This window comes from Tamandua tetradactyla, chromosome 5 (assembly GCF_023851605.1).
Source record: "Tamandua tetradactyla isolate mTamTet1 chromosome 5, mTamTet1.pri, whole genome shotgun sequence".
NCBI lineage: Eukaryota > Metazoa > Chordata > Mammalia > Pilosa > Myrmecophagidae > Tamandua > Tamandua tetradactyla.
In genome coordinates, this window is record NC_135331.1 from 100156787 (window position 1) to 100182480 (window position 25694).

A 25694-nucleotide genomic window follows, 5' to 3' on the forward strand; every position below is an offset into this window, starting at 1 on the left:
TGGGGCACTAGTTAGGATATTGCTGCCCTAATCTCATGAGAGATAGCAAATTGGGCTAGAGTAGTAGAGGAAGTGGCTGTGGAGATAGAGAGAAAGAAATGGATTCAAGAGACATTTAAGAAGACGACTGGACAAGGTATAATGATTAATTGGATGTTGGGGACAGGAAGAAAGAAAATTTTCAGGTTTTTCTGGTTTGGATACCTGGGTAATGTTAGTATAGTTCACTGAAATAGAAAAAGGGGAAGAATAACAAGTTTTGGGGAAAGTTCATTGGTTCAGTTTTGGACATGTTGACTTGGTGTTTATCAGATGTCCAAATATAATTGTTACAGATTCTTGGACATAAATGTTTGAGAGATAAAGAAAGATTTGGGAAGGGGTCTGCTTTTAGAGGGAGAACAAAGAGGAAAGGGCTTGGAAAGAGGCTGATTAGGAAAAGAAAGTGTAATTGATATAAGAAAGTGATACATAAACTCGTTTCCTAGTCAATGAGAAACATCACTCATGTATTACTGTTCATGTTCTCTCTCTGCTATTCCTATAGGCAAACTGACATGAAAGTACAAAATCGCCATCTGAATGTCGTTTGAATAAGGCATTAGAAAGGAAGCCAGATGAGCTTAGAGGCTAATGTCTTTAATGATTTGTTGTTGTCACTTTCCTGTACTGCCTACAGAAGGTTCTTCAAGAATTATTTTGAGAAGTGCTCATTTCACTTTAATTTTACTTTCATTGTAAATAAAGTAGAGTTATAAAATTCTTGGCATTTTGATGGATTAAAGTTATAGATCAATTTTACCCTTCTGGAAAGAAGATACACGATGATGAGCAGTGTAAACAAAATCATTTATAAGCCTCTTTTATGAATAGGATTTTTTTAACCTAAAAAAAAAAAGTAGGAGTAGGGTAGGTTTGTTCAAATTACCAGTTTAGTGACATTGTTTAAAACTATTTTTTTTCTTTTTCTTAAAGAAATGGCTACAAGCAACTGACCTCACCAGAGAAGTGTACCAGCATTTAGCCCACTTTGTACCCAAAATATACTGCAGAGGTCCCAACCCTTTTCCACAGAAGGAAGACATGCTGGCACAGCATGTTTTGTTGGGACCAATGGAATGGTACCTTTGTGGTGAAGATCCTGCGTTTGGATTTGCAAAACTTGAACAAGCAAACAAACCTTCTCATCTCTGTGGTCGTGTTTTTAAAGTAGGAGAGCCTACGTACTCTTGCAGGTAAAGTGTAATTTTCTTTCTAAAAGGCTCTGTTTTCATTTGGCATCTTTTTTTTTTTCCTGAAATGTTGTCTTAAAATTATGAGATAATATGTATATATTTAAAAGTTCATACAACAAATATATGTACAGTTTAATAAATAATTATAAAATGAACATTCATGAAGTTATTTTCCAGGTCAAGAAATAGGACACCACAAGCATTCTAGAAACCCTCCATGTACTTTCTGTGTTCTTAATTAACTGCAGTCTTGACTCTTATAGTAGTCACTCCCTTCACTTCTCCACAATTTTTTAGTTTCAGTGATTCTTTTTGGTGTTCAAGTTGTCCCACATTTTTCCGTTGGGAGCCCTTTCGCACTAGTTTCTTTGTCCTTTTCACATACCTTCATTGGTTTTCGATTGCTTCTTTGTTTTCTGTCCATAGCTCACTTTGTATTTACTCTGGCCCATATCTAGAATCAGCCATTTCTCTAAGGAATTTCATTTTATTTGAGAATGGTATCTCGAAACCAAGATCTGGATATTATATGTACTTATTGCTATTAGGATGACTTTACTTTTTTTTTTTTTTTTTTTTTTAATATCTTGTTGAATTCGATACAGAAGGATAAAAATGGAGAATAAAATGCTCTCTCCCCTTTTGACTATCCATTCTTATTTTGGGGGTGGGTGGGGTGGTCATACATGGGCCAGGAATTGAACCAGGTGTCCCATGTGGAGACAAGCATTCTACCACTGAACCACCCACACATTCTTGACTATCCATCTTACTGAAATGTTATTGTTAGTGTTTTCTAATATATCCTTCCAGAAACGTTCTGTACATATACAGGCCCATATATATGGCTATTTTAAACACACATACATGCAAACGTATATACATACATTTGTTTTATACACTGGGCTAAATTTTCCTTTCTTTAACAAAATCTTGATGTCTTTTCATATCAGCTTGTATAGTTAGAAAATATTTCATTCCGTGGACTTACTATTGATGCAAGTATTGGTTAGCATTTTTTTTCCTTAAGACTTTTCCCCATAATACTTAAATTTGATAAACTTGAGTTTGTTTAAAGCATGTGATTATCATTGGTAGCCTTTGTTTATCATTGTGGTTAGAGGACTGATAGACACCATTTCTTATGTTGAAAGACAGATGCAGTTTTTTTGTGTTTGTTTTTACAAAAGCCTCTTTGAGTCCTTTATTCATGTGTGGAGTAGTGGATCTTATTTAACCTCTTGATTTTGCCAATGAGGAAACTGAGATTCACTTGTCCTAATATTGTCCTTTGTAGCAAAGGATCCAGTTCCAAACATTCATTTGCATATCATCTTTTAATTGTCAGTCTGGACCATTTCCACAATTTTTCTTTGACTTTCATGATCTTGGCATTTAACGATTGTAGCCTGGTTATTTTGTAAAATGTCACTCAATTTGGGTTTGTTTGATATTTCTTCATGATTGGATTCAAGTTGCATCTTTGGCAGAAATACCACAGAAGTGATGTGTTCTCATTGCACCATCCAGTGTCATATTATTTTGATTTGTTCCATAATATGAGTTGATGGTAGTGAATTAGTTGTTTTATTTTTATTTATTTATTTTATTTTATTTCATGTTCTTAAAATTAACAGTTCCTTTTTATTGTTGTTGTTACCTGGGAACTGTTACACAGTACCACTCTGATTCCTAAATAAAATCAAATTGCAGTGCAATATTGTTTTTTTTTCCACAAAGTACATGCATAGAAAATTAAATAAAAATCAGTGTTTGGACTATGGAAGGAACTGTTGACAACTCAGAATCATAGACTTGGCTTGAATCTTTTTTTACTTCATTTTCCCCAGTTTAGACTGGTCTATAAGCTACTGTTTCTTTCTTTCTTTTTTTTTTTTTTTTTTTAATATTTTTCATTAATAAAATAATATACGAACACACAAACATTCTTAACATACAGACATTCCCTATATGGTATTTAATCAGTGACTAACAGTGTCATCACATAGTCGTGTATTCATCACCATGATCATTTTTTTGAACATTTGCATCATTCCAGTAAAGGAAAGAAAAAAGAAAAAAGCTCATACATACCATACCCCTCACCTCTCCCTCTCATTGACCGCTAGTATTTCCATCTACCGAATTTATTTTAACCTTTGTTCCCCCTAAAATTTTTTATTTTTTATCCATATTTTTTACTCATCTGTCCATACCCTAGTCAAAAGGAGCATCAGACACAAGGTTTTCACAGTCGCACAGTCACATTGTAAAAGTTGTATCATTGTACAGTCATCTTCGAGAAACAAGGCGATTGGAACACAGCTCTACAGTTCAGGTACTTCTAAGCTATTATTTCTTTTTTAACTTTTTTATTGTATAGTATAACATATATACAAAGCAGAGAAATAAAAAAGCAATAGTTTTCAAAGCACTTTTCAGCAAGTAATTACAGGGCAGATCTCAGAGTTTTTTCATGGACTACCTTATTATCCTCTCAGATTTTTCCTTCTAGCTGCTCCAGAGTATAGTAGGCTGGAAGGCTTAAATATTTTTTTATCACCACAATTGAGTTTTTTTTTTCCTTTCTTTTTTGTGGAAAATAATATGTACACAAAAAAGCAGTACATTTCAAAGCACAGCACCAGAATTAGTTGTGGAACATATTTCAGAGTTTGACATGGTTTACAATTCCGCAATTTTAGATTTTTACTTTTAGCTACTCTAAGATACTGGAGACTAAAAGATATCAATTTAATTATTCAGCAATCATACTCATTTGTTAAATCCTGTCTTCTCTGTATAACTCCACCATCACCTTTGATCTTTCCATCCTCTTTAGGGGTGTTTAGGCTATGGCCATTCTAACTTCTTCATATTGGAAGGGTCTGTCTCTAATGTGGGGTAGGGACTTGGAACTATTTGATGTTCTGGAGAGGCTGGGCCCACTAGATTTCAGGATTTGTCTGTACCAGGGACTCATCTGGAGGTTGTAATTTTCTGGAAAGTTACCCTAGTGCATGGAACCCTTGGCCCTAGGTGTTCTTTAGGATTGGCTGGAATGGTCCTGGTTGGGTTTGGCAGATTATGATAGGTAGCAATGTCTAACTGAAGCTTGCATAAGAGCAGCCTCCACAGTAGCCTCTTGACTCTATTTGAACTCTCTCTGCCACTGATACTTTATTAGTATACGCTTCTTTTCCCCTTTTCACTCAGGATGGCATTGTTAATCCCATGGTAGCAGGGCCAGATTCATCCCTGGGAGTCATAGCTATTATTTCTTAACTTTGGATGTGTGGCACATATAGTGTGCCTTGTGCAAATTAGATGCTCAGCAAATATTTACTGAGAAAATTAAAGTACCGGGGACAGTTTTAAAGATGTTATTTCCTTGTTCCTACTTTATTAAGTTGCTATTTGCACATATCCATATGTGTCCTGTCCAATGGCAATGTTGCATTTATTTATAAACCAGTTCCTTTCTAGGATGTTACTTATGATTATGTACAGGAAATCCGCCTGATTATTTATTTTACAGCTTCAAATATTCACTTTATACTTAGGGCAGCTGGTGTATAGGTACAGAGGACACTAATTATTCTTAGGAATTTACTGTCTTTTTATTCTTTGAGATGCTTTTAAACACAAGTACAGCATCCAGAGTTTTTCTTGGTTCCATGAATCCCATATGTGTCTGTGCATGGGTCTATTCTAGAGAAGGGGTTGGAGACCTTACTTCTCTAATATTTTTGTTTGTATGCTTTATAAGGAAGCCCTGATTAAGATGACAGTCCTGGGATTTTCTCTTACTGGAAGAACAGGAAGTGAAAACATTTTTTCATTTTCAGCCGTAATTATTGTTTAGATTTCTGGGCATTTTGGGCAAGATAGGATGGCAAAAAGAGTAATATTTTTATTCCCACAATGAAAATGGTGTGCTATAGTAAGCTATTGGCCTTTATTTGAAGCTTAAATGTGCTTAAATGAGACCCAGTCAGAGATGACCTCGGTAGATTTTTCATATATTAGGTTTGATGGAGTATAAACTTGAATATATCTGTCTGAAGTTTCTCTGAGATAAAATTAATTTCATGGAGATAGAAGGATATAGGTTGACCCATTCATGCTTTTTCTGGATTTCTAATGTCATATTTATAACTTATGTATAATCAAGGAAAAGAGAAAGCACCAAGAGTAGGGAGAATTCCTTACTGCAAGGAGAAGTTCATTTATATCACATCATGTAAAGAGAGATACAAAGGTACATTTATTAAGAACAGGCTTAGACACTGCTTTTTTTTTTTTAATTTATTTTATTTATTAAATGTGCCAACATACAAATACAAACATTTTTACCATATGATCATTCCTTTCTACAGATATATTCAGTAATTCACAATATCATCACATAGTTGTATATTCATCATCATGATCATTTCTTAGAACATATGCATCAATTCAGAAAAAAAATAAAAAGAAAACAGAAAAAAATTCATACATGCATACCCCTTACCCCTTGTTTCACCGATCACTAGCATTTCAGTCTACTAAATTTATCTTAACATTTGTTTTCCCTATTATTTATTTATTCATTTAATTAAAAAATTTTTTTTAAATATCAAAAAAAAACACCAAACACAAACATTCATGACTTTAGATCATTCCGTTCTACATATAATCAGTAATTTACAATATCATCACAGTTACATATTCATCATCATGATCATTTCTTGCAACATTTGCATCTATTCAGAAAAAGAAGTAAAAGGAAACAGAAAAAAGTTCATACATTACCATACCCTCCACCCCTACCCCTCATCGATCACCAGCATTTCACTCTAAATTTATTTTAACGTTTCTTCCACCTATTAGTCATCTTTATTCCATATGTTTTACTCATCTGTTGATAAGGTAGATAAAAGGAGCATCAGACACAAGATTTTCACAATCACACAGTCACATTATGAAAGCTATATCATTATTCAATCATCTTCAAGAAACATGGCTACTGGAACACGCTCCACATTTTCAGGTAGTTCCCTCAAGCCTCTCCACTGCATCTTTTTTTTTAACATGGGCAGGCACCGGGAATCGAACCCGGGTCCTCGGGCGTGGCAGGTAAGCACTCTTACCTGCTGAGCCACCGTGGCCCGCCCTCTCCACTACATCTTGACTAACAAGGTAATATCTATTTAATGCATAAGAATAACCTCCAGGATAACCTCTTGACTCTGTTTGGAATCTCTTAGCCATTGACTCTTCATTTTGTCTCATTTCACTCTTCCCCCTTTGGGAGAGAAGGTTTTCTTAATCCCCTGATGCTGAATCTCAGCTCATTCTGGGGGTTTTCTCAATCCCTTGATGCTTAGTCTCAGCTCATTGTAGGATTTCTGTCCCACGTTGCCAGGAAGGTTCACATCCCTGGGAGTCATGTCCCACGTAGACAGGGGGAGGGTGGTGAGTTTGCTTGTTGTGTTGGCTGGAGAGAGAGGCCACATCTGAACAACAAAAGAGGTTCTCTTGGGGGTGACTCTTAGGCCTAATTTTAAGTAGGTTTAGCCTATCCTTTGTGGGATTAAGTTTCATATGAACAAACCTGAAGATTGGGGGTCAGCCTATAGCTTTGATTATCTGCACTGCTTGTGAGAATATCCGGAATTCAACTTGGAGAAGTTGAATTTTCCCCCTTTCTCATCATTCCCCGAAGGGGACTTTCCAAATACTTTTTTATTCACTGTTCAAATCACTCTGAGATTTATCGAGGCATCACTCTGGACACAATATATACACAAGTATTTTTCTGTTCTTTTTTTTTCAGTAAATGTTAGCATACCATATAAACTGTTGTCGCCTTGCTTATTTCATTTAAAGTTTATCCATAATATGGTTATATAATATATAACTGTATCTAGAGAGCAAACTGACTTTATCTTATTTTTAATGGCAGTATAGTATTCCATTGCATGGGTGTTGTATCCTTTACTTAACTAGTCTTGTATTGGTAGATGTTTAGGTTGTTCTTGGTACGAATAATATTACATTAAACATCTTTCTGTATCTGTGTGCATGTGTAGAAGTACATCCATGGGATAAATTCCTAGAGGTAGAAATGCTGGGTTAGAAGGTGCTTACATTTTAGATTTTTTTATTGCCATAAAAGTTTTATCAATCCATACACCCACCAGTAATGCATGAGAGAGTACTTTTTGAGACTTCCTAAAATTTGATGATCTCATCTGTGTTTAGTTTATATTAAATCATCTATTTCCTTTTAGTGACCAGTAAAGGATATGTGCTAGTTGAGACTGGGGGAAAGAGAACAAGCAACAGAAAATGGGATGCTGTGAGGGAAAGGATTGGAAGGTCTGCCTTTTAGCCAAACTGATGGGAGAAGAAACCAAAGAGGAAAAGGGCTATTATGGCAGCCAGAAAGAGATGAGGCAGATTGGCGAGTTTACTGAATTGTGGAGGAAAGAAAGTAATCTGGTGACATGGACTAGGAAAGACAAGTAGCTTGGGGAACCAAGAGATACTTTTTTATTCACTGTTCAAATCACTCTGGGATTTATCAGGGCATCACTCTGGACAAACCAATAAACTCTCATGTCCTTCTCAAGGTTCTGTGTACTTATGGTATTCCATTAAGCTGTCTACATAAGTTATATTAGGAAATGCACTAGTTAAAATATAAATTTTGTACCAAATAAACATTTTTTGCTTTGGTCTCACACATAAGTTACAGTTTTAAAATATTAATCACCATCTTTTTTCAACACACTGCAGTAATGACATTCCTTTGTTCTTCCTCATGTAAAACATTTTTAAAATTTGTACATTTAGTCACTATCATTATACACTGTAGGCATTCCTAAATTATACCATCTCAGTCTTTATTATCTAGAGTTATTCTGTTTTAAGGTTGTTTCTTTTCATGAATAGTCCAGAGATTGAAATCAATGCTTTGTTAGTTTTTAAAACTTAGTTTTTTTATTTATGGAAGTATACATAAATTATTTTGTATATATTGTAATTGTGGCTTATTTTTTTTCCATTTAACTTTGTATTGGCAATCTTTCCTTGTCAATATATTGAAATCTTTGTTAACTCATTCTTTTTATTTGCTGAGTAGAATTCGCAGGCCGTAGCGCAGGCCAAAATTTCGTTGACCTATTAATGAAATTAGAAATGGTAAATTTCTAGGTTTTTTGTTCCACTAGCAGAACACTGTACCATGTTTATACATACATGTGTGAACTGTACCAGGTTTATACATACTTCTTTGTGTACATATTTCAGTGTATTTTTCTAGTTAAGTATTTAGGAGTAGAATTTCAGTGCTATATGTCATCACTGGGACCTTCAATTTATTGGAATTTCCTTTGGATACACAACTGTCTCATCTATAAAAATGATAGGATGTGGTAGTTGATATCTTCTAGATGGTTTGGATGGCTGTACTTATCTGAAGTGAGTTTTGTATTGTTGGTTTGCAGATTTGAGTTGCTGTTGTTTTTTTTAAGGGAAAATTTACATATGTTGAAAAGTACAAATTTTTTTAACAGTTTTGTTCATACATCATTCAATACATCCTACGTGTACAGTCAGTGACTCTTGGTATAATCGCATAGTTATGCATTCACCATTGCAGTCAATATCAGAACATTCTCATTTCTTATTTCTTCCAAGGAAAAATATTCTATTCCCCCCCCCTTTTTTTGTGAAAAATAGCATGTTTACAAAAAAGCAATAAATTCCAAGGTACATCACAACAGTTAGTTGTAGAACAGATTTCAGAGTTTGATATAGGTTACAATTCTTCATTTTTAGGTTTTTACTTCTAGCTGCTTCAAGACACTGTAGACTAAAAGAAATATTAATATAAATGATTCAACAGTCATACTCATTCATTAAATCCTATCTTCTCTGTTATAACTCCACCTTCTCCTTTGATCTTTCTCCCAGTCTTGAGGGTATTGGGACTATGCCCATTCTAACTTTTTCATGTTGGAAAGGGCTGTCAATAATATGGGATGTGGGAACGGAACTAGTTGATATTCTGGAGAGGTTGGCCCCTATGGGTTTCAGTACTTGTCTGGCCTGGGAACCCGACTGGAGCTTGTAGGTTTCTGAAAAGTAGTCATAGTTCATGAAACCTTTGTAGACTCTCAGATAAAACCCTAGGTGTTCTTTAGTTGGCAGAAATGGTTGGGTTGAGGTTTTGCAAACCAGGTAAATAGCAATATCTAGCTGAAGCTTGAGTAGTAGTAGCCTCCAGAGTAGCCTCTCAACTCTATTTGAACTCTCTCAGCCACTGATACCTTATTTGTTAAAATTTCTTTCCCCCGTTTTGGCCAGAAAGACATTGTCAATCCCACACTGCCAGGGCCAGGCTTAACCCTGGGAGTCATATCCCATGTTGCCAGGCGATTTTCATGTCCTACATAGGGGAGAGGGTAATGATTTCACTTGCAGATTTGGGCTTAGAGAGGGAGAGGCCACATCTGAGCAACAAAAGAGGTCCTCTGGGAGTAACTGTTAGGCATAACTATGAGTAGGCTAGGCTTCTCTGCCACATAAATAAGCTTCACAAAAACAAGCCTCAAGATCAAGGGCTTGGCCTGTTGACTTGGGAGTCCCTGTTGTTTGAGACAGTATCAGGGGTTTCCCCAATGGTAAAGTTAATAGTTACATATTTTCTCCTGTCCCTCAGGGGACTTTGCCAGTATTTTTTAATTATCTGCTCAACATTATCTGTTCAGCATACTCTGGAATGTATCCAGGCATTACATTAAGCTATTCAGAATTATAAGCTCTCATTCCTATTCTGGGCTCCCTGTGTTTGGATTATTTAAGTGATCTATCCATACAGGTTGGATTAGATTAAATGTGCTACAGAAAATTTGGTTCTGGACAAAATAAACCCTAGTTCTAAAATATAGACAATGTCTTCCTTACCCCTGTATTCTGATTTACCTTAGTCCAAACCCTATCGACTTGGTCTTATGGCTGATTCAAGCCTGAACTTTTTTTCAGTTTCTTTAACAATTGTATGTGGCAGTGCTGACCTTCAGAACTGCAGTACTCCTACTCTAAGTCTTAGACATCACACAGGTACCCAGAGCTCCAGGGAAATATAGTTATATATAGATGTATAGAACCATCTCTCAATGTCTAGAAATAACAATTACTGCTTCGGACTAGATGTGACTGCTATAACAGTTTATAATCTGGGTCCCAATTTTCTTAAAAATATTTTCTGAATGGGACCATACAATATTTTCTCTTTTGTTTCTGACTTATTTTGCATCATATATGTCCCATAGGTTCATTCACAGCATTGCATATCTCATGACTTCATTCCTTTCTGTAGCAGCACAATATTTGAATATTCAGATGTTAATGTTAACTATAGACCTTACTTTACAATAATTGTATTTTTTCCCATATAACACCCTATCATTAACAGCTTGTTATATGATGTATGTTTGTTCTAGTTCATGTAAGAATTCTCTTATATTTGTACAATTAACATCCATCATTGTCCATTCTGGATGTCACAAAGTTATATAGTTCCTGTTTTTATCCTCTAGCTTTCCTTCTGGTGACATAAACAACTGTAGTCTTCCTCTTTGAACCATACTCACACTCTGCTTTGTCAATGACACTTACAGTATTGTGCTACCATCACACAGTATTGTACTATACATTTCTGAATCTTTACAATTAACCTCATTGAACATGCTGTACTCCTTAATCATTGATTGCTCAATTTCTATCTCCTGGTAACCCTGTGCTCTCAACTTTAACTCTCAGTTTGCTCATTGCAGTTAGTTCATATTAGTGAGACTATACAATATTTGTCCTTTTGTTTCTGGCTTATTTCACTCAATATAATGTCCTCAAGGTTCATTTACCTTGTTGCATGCTTCACAACTTCATTCCTTTCTTTAGCCTCACAGTATTCCATTATATGTGTACACCACTGTTCTTCCTTCTACTCTTTAGTTCATGGACTCCTGGGACCACCTCCATCCATTGGCAATCATAAATAATGCCACTATAAACTTCGGTGTACAAATGTCTGTTTGTTTCCCTACTTTCAGTTCTTCAAAGTATCTACCTAGTAATAGAATTGCGGCATCATATGGCAACCTTATGTTCAGTTTCCTGTGGAATCGCCACACAGTTTCCTGTGGAATTACCCTCCACAGGGGCTGTGCAATTCTACTTCCTACCTACAGTGAATAGGTATACCTCTTTCTCCACATCTTCTCTAGCACTTGTAGTTTTCTTTTTATTTACTTTTTAACAGTTTTATTCACACACCATATAATCTGCCCTAAGTGTACAATCAGTGGCTCCTGATATAATCAAATAGTTATGCATTCACCACCACAATCTATATGAAAACCTATGTCCATTTCTTTCAAAAGAAAGAAGGAAAAAAGTCCCATAACTCTCCCTTATTGACATTTAACTTTGGTATATTGCCTTTGTAACAATTAGTGAAAAAATATTACAATCTTACTGTTAACTATAGATCCTAGTTTGCATTAATTGTATTTTTTCCGTATCCTATCCCATTTTTAACACCTTGTAACAGTGACATACATTTGTTCTCATTCATGTAAAAACCTTCTTATATTTGTAGAGTAACCACCTTCATTGTCCATTCTAGATGTTGCCAAGTTGTACAATTCCAGTTTTATCTTTTATCTTTCCTTCTTGTGCCATGTATGCCGCTGGCCTTCCTCGTTTAACCATATTCATTATATTTGTATATGAATATAAATATTCAGCTTTGTTCATTATAGTATTGTGCTACCATCACACAGTATTGTGCTATCCATTTCTGAACCTTTATAATCAATCATATTAAACATTCAGTTAAGCATTAAATGCCCAGTCCCTACCCTCTTTCTGTCTCTTGATAACCTATGTTCTCAATTTAACATTCAGAATTTCCTCATTATAGTTAGTGTATGTTAGTGAGGCCATGTAGTATTTGTCCTTTTGTTTCTGTCTTATTTTGCTTAACATAATGCCCTCACAGTTCATCCATGTTGTTGCATGTGTCATGAATTTATTCTATCTTACATCTGTATAATATTCCTTCAAAGGTATATACCATAGTTTGTTAATCCACTTGTCAGTTGAGGGAAATTTAGGCTATTTCCATCTATTGGCAATTGTGAATAATGCTGCTATAAACATTGGTGTGCAAATGTCTATTTGTATCCCTGCTTTCAGTTCTTCTGAGTATATACCTAAAAGTGGGATTCCTGGATCATATGGCAATTCTATACTTAGCTTCCTAAGGACCCGCCGAACTGCTTTCCAGAGCAGCTGCACCATTCTACATTCCCTCCAACAGTGAATAAACGTACATATTTCTCTACATCCTCTCCAACACTTGTAGTTTTATTTGTTGTTGTTGTTGTTGTTGCTTTCATAATGGCCAGTCTAGTAGGTGTGAGATGGTAGCTCACTGTGGTTTTCATTTGCATTTCCCTAATAACTAGTGAAGTTGAACATCTTTTCATATGCTTTTTTTTTTGGCATGGGTAAGCTCTGGGAACTGAACCCATTTTCATATGCTTTTGAGCCATTCATATTTCCTCTTTGGAAAAGTGCCTATCCGTTGACTTTTCCCATTTTTAAATTGGGTTGTTTGTCTTTTTGTTGTGCGGTTCTAAGAGCTCTTTATATATTCTAAATATAAAACCCTTATTGGAAATGTGGTTTCCAGATACTGTCTCCCATTGAATAAGCTGCCTTTTTACTTACCTTACAAAGTTTTTTGAAGAACAAAAGTATTCAGTTTTGAGAAGATTCCATTTATTTATTTCTTCTTTCATTGCTTGCACTTTGGTTATAAGGTCTAGTAAACCACCTCTTACCACAAGATCTTTAAGATATTTCCTTACATTTTCTTCTATGAGTTTTATGGTCTTAGCTGTGATGTTTAGATCTTTGATACATATGAGTTAATTTTTATATGTTGTGTGAAATGGGGTTCTCTTTCATTCTTTTGGATATGGATAACCGATTCTTCAAACATCATTTGTTGAAGAGGCTGTTCTGTTCTAGTTGTCCATAGATGAGAGGGTATATTTCTGAACTCTCAGTTTGATTCTATTGGTCAATATACCTATCTTTATACCACTACCATGCTGTTTTGACCATTTAGCTTTGTAATATGCTTTAAAGTCAGGTGGTGTGAGACCAACTACTTCATTTGTCCTATTTATGAACATTTGAGTTATTTCCAGTTTTTGGCTGTTGAGAATAAAATTATGAATGTTCTTATGTTTTTCTGAACATGTTTAAATTCTTTTTTTTTGAAAAATTTCTGAGAGTGTAATTGCTGGGTCTGAGAACAGATATGTGTTGAACATAAAAGGAACAGCCAAACCTTTTCCCAGAATGGTTTTACATCCCCACCATTAATGTGTGAAAGTTCCAGTTGTTCTATATCCTCACCAATGTTTGGCTGTCATCCTTTTAAATTTTAGCTATTCTACTGTTTGTGTTGTGGTATTTCATTGTGGTTTTAATTTTCGCTAATGACTGATGATGATGTTACAGTTTCACATGTACTTATTGCCTACTGATCTACCTTGTGGTATGAAATTACTTTCAAGTCTTTTCCTTACTTTTTATTCAGTTGTTTTGATTATTGAGTTTTCAAGTTCTTTATATATTCTAAACAACAATAATTAATGCAATAAAATTAGAAACAAATAGCAAAGGCATATGTTAAAAAACTTTATGTTTTGAAATAACATTAGTGAATAACCCTTGGGCTAAAAAGAAAATCACTAAGGAAGTTAAACAAACTGAGTGATAAAAACATAACCTGTTGAAATTTTTGGAACATAGCCAACAGAGTACTCAGAAGGAAATATGTAACTTTAAATGATTTGTCACACACAAAAAATTAAATAAAATAATCAAGCTATGCATACATGGGTTACCTAGCTCTGTCTGCTGAGAGACCCTAGAAACAATGAAACTCCTGTAGCAGTGAGCATACCTGGTGTCCCATGCATTGGTTCTTAAATAAAATTGGCCAATAAAAGGAATCAGCACCTTGGAGAAGTCATTAGTTCCAAGGCTGTGGCAGAAAAAACACATGATGGGCCTGGAATATCTTGTATGCCAGAAGGTAAGAAAGTGCTCTAAGAAAGGTAAGGAATATTTGAAAAGTCACATGAGCCAACCTTATGGAGGTCCCAGTGGCCAAAGCTGAAATAATTTGAAGAAGAAAATAAATAATGATAGTATTAGATTATAACCCATAGAATAAATATTTTATTCATTACTGATATATTCTTATTGCATAATGATATAAGCAAATAATTGAATAAATAAATAAAATTGCAGGGTTCTGCTCTCTCATACTGAAGAATTCCAATTAATAAAGCAGGAATGGGAAACTAGAAAATTGCTATTAGACAGACACCACAATAACAGTTGTAGGCAAGATCAACCAATGGCATTTGAAGAGAAAAGTATATTTGCAAGTCACAAAGCATCTCCCCCAGTATATTTATTAATTACAATTTACAACATAGAAACCTGGCAAACATCACCTTAACCAAATGAGCAAAGTTAACATCAGCAGTAATAATACAGATCAACATTATGCATCTTGCATTATAATGCACTGAGAAGGGTACAACATCACTTTAGTGGTTTCTTTTTTTTTTTGGCTTATATTGTTATTATTATTTTTTTTTTATATAATATAACATATATACAAAGCAAAGAAAGAAAAAAGCAATAGTTTTGAAAGCATTCTTCAACAAATAGTTACAAGACAGATCCCAGAATTTGTCACAGGCTACCATGTCATCATCTCAAGATTTTTCCTTCTAGCTACTCCAGAATATAGGAGTCTAGAAGGACTAAATACTTTTTTATCATCACAGTCGACTTGTGTGTATGTGAAAATTAATATATGTACAAAAAGCAATAAATTTCAAAGCACAGCACAGCAATTAGTTGTAGAACAGATTTCAGAGTTTGGTATGGGTTACAATTCCACAATTTTAGGTTTTTACTTGTAGCTGGTATAATATCCTGGAGACTAAAAGAAATATCAATTTAATGATTCAACAATCATATTTGTTTGCTAAATCCTACCTTCTCTGTATAAACCCACCATCACCTTTGATCTTTCCATCCCACTCTTTAGAGGTATATGGGCTATGGCCCTTCTAACTTTCTCATGTTGGAAGGGGCTGTCATTAATATGGAGTAAGGAGATGGAACTAGCAGTGTTTAGTTAGAGGCTGGGCCCTGTAGGTTTCATGATTTACTGGTCCAGGAACCCATCTGAAGGTTGTAGGTTTCTGGAAAGTTACCCTAATGCATGGAAACTTTGTAGAATCTTATATGTTGCTCTTGGTGTTCTTTAGGATTGGCTGGAATGGTTTGGGTTGGGGTTTGGCAGGTTATGATAGGTAGCAATGTCTAACTGAAGCTTGCATAAGAGCAACCTGCAGAGTAGCCTCTCAACTCTATTTGAACTCTCAGCCACTGCTACTTTATCAATTACACTTCTTTCCCCCTTTTGATCAGGTTGAAATTGTTGACTTATCCCTGGGAGTCATGTCCCACACCTCCAGGAAGTCTTTTACCCCTGGATGTCCTGTCCCCGCCGCCAGGAAGTCTTTTATCCCTGGATGTTGTGTCCCACATCAGAGTTAGGCGTAGAGAGAGTGAGGACTTTTGTGGTGTTCTTGCCAAAAGCAGAATGCATAACCTTAATCGGATCATGAAAACATCAAGCAAACCCAAAATGTGGGGCATTGTACAAAATAACTGGGTCCTCTTCAAATTGTCATGGTCATGAAAAACAAGAAAAGTCTTTTTAAAATCTCACAAATTGATTTGATTCCTGCTGTCTGCACATGCCAAAAAAAAAAAAATCTCATAAATTGGAGGAGACTAAACAGCTAGAACAGTTAAATGCATCGTGCTATACTGATTTGGATCCTGTAATAGAAAATGAACCTTTATGGGAAAACTGGTGAGATTTGAATGAAGTCTGTGGTAGATATTGTACCAATGTTAATTTTCTGGTTTTTATAATTGTACTATGGTTAACATTAGGGGGAAGCTGGGGGAAAGCTATACTATTTTTGAAACTTTTCTACAAGTCTTATACTTCAAAATTTAAAATAAACAAGCTAAACATTTAGCTTAAGAAGTTGGAAAAAGAATAATAGAGTAAACTCTGAGAAACAAGAAGAAAATAAATAGTAAACATCAGGAGAAAATTAAATGGAGAAGTGGAGTTGGTTCATTGGGATTATAAATGAGCCAAATTTCTGGCAAGATTGATTAAGAAAAAGAGAAGTTGCAAATACTCAAAATTTAAAATGAAATTTGGGAAATACACTAACTGCATTCTTTTGATAACATCATATCTTGTGAAGCTGAGGTCTGTGTGGTTATTGTGATTGAAAAAGCAAATACCTTATGAAAATCATTCTGGAAATGAGGGTGACAGTCTGGTTACAAGGTTTGAGAAGTTGAGCAATTTTGAACCAAATTATTTGATAAACAGAATGGTTGTGTATTTCTTTTGGCTTCATAGTTTGCCATGAAAAAAGTTACTCAAACATTAAAGTTGCTCTGAAACAAAGAAGTTTGGAACTTCTGAAATACGAGAATTATGAACAACTAAATGCTAGTAAATTTGAAAACTTAGATGAAATGGATAAATTCCTAGAAAAAAATCATAGACAGCTTGAATAGAGTAGGAAAAATATTATAATGGTAGTCAAAGATCTTTCTCCCAAAAATCCTGTACTTAGATGACTATACAGATGAGCTGGGCACTTTCACTCTTTTCCCACCTTCTGTAGTAACTTGTGGAAAAAAGGAATTAATTGTTCCTTAAAAATTTGGTAAAGTGCCCAGTTGCTTTATGAGACTACTACAGTATTAATTTTAAAGCCTGATAAAGAGAATAGAAGAGAAGACATTACAAAGCCATTCCCCTTATCAATGTAGATAAGGGTCTTCAATGAAGTATCACCTATCTGAATCCAAGAATATACACAAAGGCCAATATGTAATGTTCAAATGGAGTTTAACCCAAGAATCCAAAGATAGTTCATCTTTAGAATAATTATGAATGTAATTCACCATTTTAATAATCCAAAGGGAAAAAATGTTTTTCTGGTTTGATTTAGAAATACATATATTTCGTTAACTATGATATAAATTCTTAGCATAAAAAGTGAAATTTATTATGTGTTTGATTTTTAGAAGCTTTATTATGGACATTTTCAAATATAAAAGTACAGTTAAGTCACTCTGCTTCAGCTATTATCAGCTTATGGCAACTCTTTTTAATCTACACTTCTTATCCACCCATACACATACTTATTTTTTTATTAATTAAAAAAATAAACAAAATTAAAACATTGACGTATATAATCAGTAATTCACAATATCATCACTCAGTTGCATATTCATCATTTCTTAGAACATTTGCATTAATTCGGAAAAAGAAATAAAAAGACAACAGAAAAAGAAATAAAATGAAAACAGAAAAGAAAAAAAAAGATTATACCTAACATACCCCTTACCCCTCACTTTCATCGATCACTAACATTTCGAACTAAATTTATATTAGCATTTGTTCCCCGTATTATTTATTTATTTATTTATTTTTTATGAGCATTCTTTTTTAAATTTTTTTATTTTTAATTAATTTTTTTAATTAATTAACGGAAAAAAAGAAATTAACCCAACATTTAGAAATCATACCATTCTACATATGCAATCAGTAATTCTTAACATCATCACATAGATGCATGATCATCGTTTCCTATTATTTATTTTTATTCCATATGTTCTACTCGTCTGTTGACAAGGTAAATAAAAGGAGCATCAGACACAAGGTTTTCACAATCATACAGTCACATCATGAAAGCTATATCATTATTCAATCATCCTCAAGAAACATGGCTACTGGAACACAGCTCTACATTTTCAGGCAGTTCCCTCCAGCCTCTCCATTACATCTTTTTTTTTTTATTATTAATTTAAAAAAAATTACAAGAAACAAACATTCCCAACACATACACTCAGCAATTCACAATATCATCACATAGTTGCATATTCATCATCATGATCATTTCCCAGAACATTAGCATCAATTCAGAAAAAGAAATAAAAAAACAACAGAAAAATATAACAAACAGGAAAAAAAAATTTTTACAGGCCATACCCCTTACTGATCCCTTTCATTGATCACTAGCATTTCAAACTAAATCTATTTTAACATTTGTTCCCCCTATTATTTATTTTTATTCCATGTGTTCCTCTCATCTGTTGACAAGGTAGATAAAAGGAGCATCAGACACAAGGTTTTCACAATCACACAGTCACATTGGGAAAGCTATATCATTATACAATTATCATCAAGAAACATGGCTACTGGAACACAGCTCTACATTTTCAGGCAGTTCCCTCCAGCTTCTCTATTACATCTTGGATAACAAGGTGATATCTACTTAATGCATAAGAATAACCTCCAGGATAACCTCTCGACTCTGTTTGGAATCTCTCAGCCATTGACACTTAGTCTCATTTCACTCTTCCCCCTTTTGGTCGAGAAGGTTTTCTCAATCCCTTGATGCTGGGTCTCAGCTCATTCTAGGGTTTTTCTCAATCCCTTGATACTGAGTCTCAGCTCATTCTAGGATTTCTGTCCCACGTTACCAGGAAGGTCCACACCCCTGGGAGTCATGTCCCACGTAGACAGGGAGAGAGGTGGTGAGATTGCTTGTTGTGTTGGCTGGAGAGAGAGGCCACATCTGAGCAACAAAAGAGGCTCTCTTGGGGGTGACTCTTAGGCCTAAATTTTAAGTAGACTTGACCTGTCCTTTGTGGGGTAAGTTTCGTATGAACAAACCCCAAGACTGGGGGCTCAGTCTATAGCTTTGGTTGTCCATACTGCTTGTGAGAATATCAAGAATTCAACTTGGGGAAGTTGAATTTCTACCCGATCTCACCATTCCCCGAAGGGGGCTTTGCAAATACTTTTCCACACATAATTTTTTCCTGCCCTGCTACATTAGTTTGAAGCAAATCCAAGACGTAATACCTTTCTATCAGTATAGATAGTAGTAGGGGTTTTTTCCCCACAACCATTAGCCATTAGCAACCTAGAAAATTAGCACTAATATCTTAATATCACCTAATATCTATCCGGTGTTGAAATGACCATAATATTCTTATAAACATGGATTTGAAAGTTCAGTCATTACATTTGGCTGCTATGTGTTTTTAGAATATTTTCTCTTTTTTCATTTTTTTCTTTTCCGTTTATGTGACTAAGAAACCAGATCATTGAGCCTCTGGAATTTTCTACATTCTTGATTAGGCTAATTATGTCCCTATGGTGTTGCTTAATATGTTTCTTTATTCCCTTTATTTCCTTTGAATAGCTAGTAAGGTTTGATTAAATTCTGTTGTGTGTGTGTTTTGTTTTGTTTTGGAGGGGGACCAGTAATAACTTTTAAAGTATTAATGTATAACTTTTAAATTTTTCATATCAGAAGGCATATGATGTTTTAGCTGCTTTTTTTTTATTCTTATTAATTAACGGAAAAAAAGAAATTAACCCAACATTTAGAAATCATACCATTCTACATATGCAATCAGTAATTCTTAACATCATCACATAGATGCATGATCATTGTTTCTTAGTACATTTGCATCGGTTTAGAAGAACTAGCAACACAACAGAAAAAGATATAGAATGTTAATATAGAGAAAAAGATAAAAGTAATAATAATAGTAAAAAAAAACAAACAAACAAACAAAAAAACCTATAGCTCAGATGCAGCCTCATTCAGTGTTTTAACATGATTACTTTACACTTAGGTATTATTGTGCTGTCCATTTTTGAGTTTTTGTATCTAGTCCTGTTTGTCTGCGGGTTCCACCAGTAAAAGGTGGTGTGGGTTCTTTAACTTTGGAAAACTCTCACCGTGGGGGAGGTTCGCCAGCCGAAGCGGCTTGGAAAGTGCCAGCCGGCCCGGGGGTCCGCATGCGGGGTGGGTCGCCGGACACCGCAGCTCAGGAGAGCGCCCAGCCGAAATTCCTAGTCGGCCCGGGGCGCCAAGCGTGGCGGGAGGGCACCAGCCGCCGCAGCTCGGGAAAATGCACCGTTCCCAGCCGGACCGGGGAGTCACGTGTTTGGAAGGGACCTCCCCGTTCACCGTTCTCCGCGGTCTGGGGGTTTCCGACCCAACTCTCTCAGTTGGTCCGGGGGACCTCGCGTAGTAGGGGCGCCAGCCACCGCGGCCCGAGGGGACCACCTGCCCAATTCTGCCAGCTGGCCTGGGAAGGAGGAAGGGAGGGACTCCGGCCGCTTGCCGTCCCGCCCGGGAAAGCCCGCGCCCCTCGGCAATCTCACCGGAGCTGGTTCTCCCAGACAGTCAGCCGTTCCAGGATGGGGTACGCCATCCCTTTCATCTCCATCGTGGCTCCGGGAGCTGCTCTGTATCGTCTCCACTTCCCCAGTAGCTGTTCTGGAGGAGGAAAGGTGAGGGTGGCAAGGCTGTCGAGGTCGGTAGCGCAGGAGCCGGTGAAGGCGGAAGAGGGCACAGTGGTGGTTGGAGAGCCACCGGAGCAGGAGGAGAAAGGGAAGGATAAGATGGCGGATGGAGTGCCGCCGGAGCAGAAGGGGAAAGAGAAGGGCAAGATGGTGGCGGGAGCGCCACCAGCAGAGAAGGAGGGAGAGGAGGGCTGGATGGCGGCGGGAGCGCTGCCGGCGGAGAAAAAAAGCAGCTGCTTTTGTTTTATTAAGATGTATCAATGGGTTCAGTTATCTGGCAAATATATCTACTATAAAGGTCTCCATCAACCTTTTTACCTAATGTTTTCACAGTCATTAATTGTTGCTTAAATCCATTGTTTCATTAGGGGTAGCAAAATGGTGATATTCTATCATTTCTTCTTTGTTTATTAGCTAGAGTTGTTCTATAAAGGAAAAAATAGTCCCTTATAAATCCTTTGATTATCCTGAAGTACAGTTCATTTAGGAAAAACTGAATAAAGGCATGATTCTCTATATAAGGAAACTTTCTTAGTTAACCTTCAATGAACATAATGCTTTATAGAGGATCTTTAGATGTATTTAAGATCTGCAGCAAAACAAGGATGCTCATTATTCTTTTTTTTGTATTATTAATTTTTAAATTTAAAAAAAATTCCAGAAAACAAACAGATGCAAACATTCTTAACTTTTGATCATTCAGTTCTGCATATATAATCAGTACTTTACAATATCATCACATAGTTGCATATTCATCATCATGATCATTTCTTGGAACATTTGCATCAATTCAGAAAAAGAAATAAAAACAGAAAAAAATTCATACTTACCATACCCCCACCCCTCCCCTTCATTGATCACTAACACTTCGATCTAAATTTATTTTAACATTTGTTCTCCCTATTATTTATTTTTATTCCATATGTCTTACTTGTCCATTGATGAGGCAAATAAAAGGAGCATCAGACACAAGGTTTTCACAATCACACAGTCACAATCATTTCCAAGAAACATGGCCACTGGAACACAGCTCTACATTTTCAGGCAGTTCCCTCCAGCCTCTCTGTTACATCTTGACTAACAAGGTGATATCTCTTTAATGCATAAGAATAACCTCCAGGATAACCTCTTGACTCTGTTTGGAATCTCTCAGCCACTGACACGTTATTTTGTCTCATTTCACCCCTCCCCCTTCTGGTTGAGAAGGTTTTCTTGATCCCTTGATGCTGAATCTCATCTCATTCTAGGGTTTTTCTCAATCCCTGATGCTGAGTCTTAGCTCATGCTAGGATTTCTGTCCCACATTGCCAGAAAGGTCCACACTCCTGGGAGTCATGTCCGATGTAGACAGGGGGAGGGTGGTGAGTTTGCTTGTGTTGGCTGGAGAGAGAGAGGCCACATCTGAGTAACAAAAGAGATTCTCTTGGGGGTGTCTCGTAGGGCTAATTTTAAGTAGGCTTGATCTATCCTTTTGGGGCTAAGTTTCATATGACCAAACCCCAAGATTGGGGGCTCAAGGATGCTCACTGTTCTGCTACTGTTAAACTTATTACTGGATGACCTTGTCAACACTGTAAGGAAAGAAAAATAATAAAAGTTGTAAAGATTGAAAGGAAGAGATTAAAATTGTCATTATGTACAGATTGTATGCTCATTTACCTCAAAGACAAACAAAAACAAGCAACTGAATCCACAAACTATTGGAACTACCTTGAGTTCATCAAGGGTACTAAAAACCATCAGTATTTCTTTTCATCACCCTTAATCAACTAAAAAATATTTTTAAAAAGTTAAAACAAAAGTTATAAAAAAACAAAAAAGTTATTTTAAAATGTTTTTAAGAGTATCTAGATAATAATCTAATGAAGAATATGAAGAACTTATTTGAAGAAACCTTCAAAATTCAATAAAGAGCATACAAAATAATTTACTTAGAAGGTTATTAGTACTCCTGAAGTTTACCTATAAATTCTAAGTAATCTCTGTCAAAATTTTAGTTGGTTATTTTTTTTGTTGTTTGTTTTTATTAATTAAAAAAATTAACAAACAAAACATTAAGATATCATTCCATTCTTCATATACGATCAGTAAATTCTTAATATCATCACATAGTTGCATATTCATCATTTCTTAGAACATTTGCATCGATTTAGAAAAAGAAATAAAACGATAACAGAGAAAGAAAAGATTATACATACCATACCCTTTACCTCTCGCTTTCATTTACCACTAGCATTTCAACCTAAATTTGTTTTAACATTTGTTCCCCCTATTATTTATTTTTATTCCATATGTTCTACTCATCTGTTGATATGGTAGATAAAAGGAGCATCAGACACAAGGTTTTCACATTCACAGAGCCTCATTGTGAAAGCTATATCATTGTTCAATTAATTGGCTATTTTTTAGTAAATCCAGAAACTTATCCTAAAAGATGGGTGAAAAAATTAAATAAGAGTTCATGAGTAGCTTAGCCAACCTTTAAAAAAGAATAAAGGGGATTTACTCTATCAGATACTGAAACATACCACAAAATCCATGGTATGATATAAGAACAAACAAATCAATCACTCAAACATGAGAGAGCTTACATATAGACCCAAGAATATGTGGGAACATAATATATTATAAAAGTCATACCAAAATCAAAGTTAAAAATTAGATTATTTAATAGGTGGTGTTGGGGGAAAAAAATAACTCTTCATAAATGGAAAAAGAAAAACTATCTTTCTACATATGTTCTACATCAGGTACTAAGACTCTAGAAGATTAAACACCTAAATGTGTTAAAATCAAAAGGTTAATAGAAGAAAATGAAAAATATTTTTATGACTTGGGTTGGAAAAGAAGTTCTTAAAACCTCAAAGCATGAACCATATATATCTATATATTGGCTTGCATCAAAATAAGGAATTCTGTTTAATAAAGGATCCTATAGGCAAATTGAATGCACAGATGACAAAATGGGAGACAGTATTTACAATGTCTGATATTAACAAACTTAATATCTTCTAGAGTAGAGTAGTCAAGAAACACCTGCAAAAGAAAGCAGCCTCAATAGAAAAATGGGCAAAGGGATATAAATAGGCAATTTATAGAAAAGGAAACCCAAAAAGCAACAAGCATATAAAGAACTGCTTAAACATATAACAATCAGAGAAATGTAAATTAAAGCCACAAGATATTATTTCATACATGTTAGGCTGACAGACATTAGAAAACTGGATAATACAAAGTGCTGGCAAAGATTTTAGGGCTATAAAAACCCTCATACACTTTATCCTTAATAAAGGATATGTAGCCCCTGTGGGGAGTAGTGTAGCACTCACAATAAGGACCATACATATATATGACTGAGCAGTTCTGCTCTTAAGTTTGTATTCCACAACAAATATCAAACAGATCCATAAGAGAACATTTATAGAGATGTTCATTGAAGTATTACTTGTGATAGAAAGCCATTGGAAATAATCCAGATGTCTGGTGCAGGACAGGTAGAGAGATAAAATGTCTTAGATACATATCATTTTATACTGTATAGCAATTATAAGCAGCATATTAGATGAATAATAACAAAATTAGTGGATCGTGGTGCTGAATTGAAAAAGTAAAGAACAGAATGCAATAAAATACAGTAAAATTTGTATACATTAAAAATAAAGGGCCTGCCTAATCAAAGTGGTGAAGTGAGATGCTTTAGAACTCTGACCCCCCCCCCCCACAAAAGCTTTGAAAAACCACCACAAATTGGTAGAAACATCTTTATCAAAGCTCTCCAAAATAGTTAAAGGAATTTAGTAACAGGGCAAGTACAGAATGAAGAAAAAGGCTCCTTAAATGCAGGATGCTCTCCGGCTCCCTGACTAGCCCCTCCTCAACCCCTCACTGATTCCCTCACTGGCTTGACCTAGGGTTAGCTGAAGTCCCAGTGCAGACCCTTGGTCCCAGTTCCAGAGAAAGTCAAATAACCCTTGTTTGCATACTGCGAACATATATGTATGGCCCAGTCTGTCTTGTGTTGACCTGAGGTACTGAACCGATGGTATTATTGCGTACTTGCCATCCCAGAACTCACTGTGCATGTCAAAGCTCACAGAGCTCTTCTACAAAACACTGTGGGAGAGCAGTCAAGTCACGGCTGCCTGAAGCAAGGAATTGTTGGCTGTACGATGTATAGTGCAGTGCCCAGGACCATGAGCAAACTGTTTGCTAGGGAAGAGGGGACATTTGTATCTGTAACAGGAGAATTCCTAGGGCCACAAATGTGTGCCCAAAACAAGAAGCCTTCTTAGAAAGGCCAGGATGGCCCCTACCCTTTGACCTGGAACTATTTTCTAAATTCATTGTATGCGTAAACCAATCTACAAAAAGTTGGAAAAGAATTTTGGTTTTCTTGTTGTTATTTAGCTCCTGTCATTCAAGGAAAGCTCTGTCATACAGAGCTGGTTACAATGAACAGACTCCTCAGACTAAATTCTAGCACTAAATTAAAATATAAAATATCTGGGTTTCAGCAAAACCTTATAAAACTAACAGGAAGTGATATCCCAAGCAAGGGAGAAAAGTAAAGCATTATAAACCTTCATTGAGAAGAATCAGATCTGGGACGTACCAGACAAAGACTTTTAAAAGACGTTCTTAATATGCTTGAGGAGCTGAAGGAAAACATGGACAATGAATAGACAAAATGAGGAAAACGATAGATCAACAAAGAGAATATCATTAAAGAGGTGGAAATTATGAAAAGGAACCAAACAGAGCTGAAATTTAAAACTCCCTAGAGAGGTTCAACAGCAAATTGGAGTTAAAAGAAGAAAGAAATCAGTGAACTTGTACATAGAGTACTGAAATCCTTCAGTCTGAGGAGCAGA

At 35.6% G+C, this 25694-nt stretch overlaps 1 protein-coding gene across 6 annotated transcripts in view; it reads left to right on the forward strand.

Annotated features, from left to right (window-relative positions):
* Positions 1–25694, forward strand: part of UBR2 (ubiquitin protein ligase E3 component n-recognin 2) — a 165647-nt gene that overhangs the window by 8350 nt on the left and 131603 nt on the right. For all 6 annotated transcript variants that reach the window (XM_077161822.1, XM_077161821.1, XM_077161820.1 and 3 more), the window contains exon 2: positions 976–1235. In XM_077161822.1, coding sequence (XP_077017937.1) covers positions 976–1235 — 260 coding nt within the window. The remainder of the gene's footprint in view (positions 1–975; positions 1236–25694) is intronic.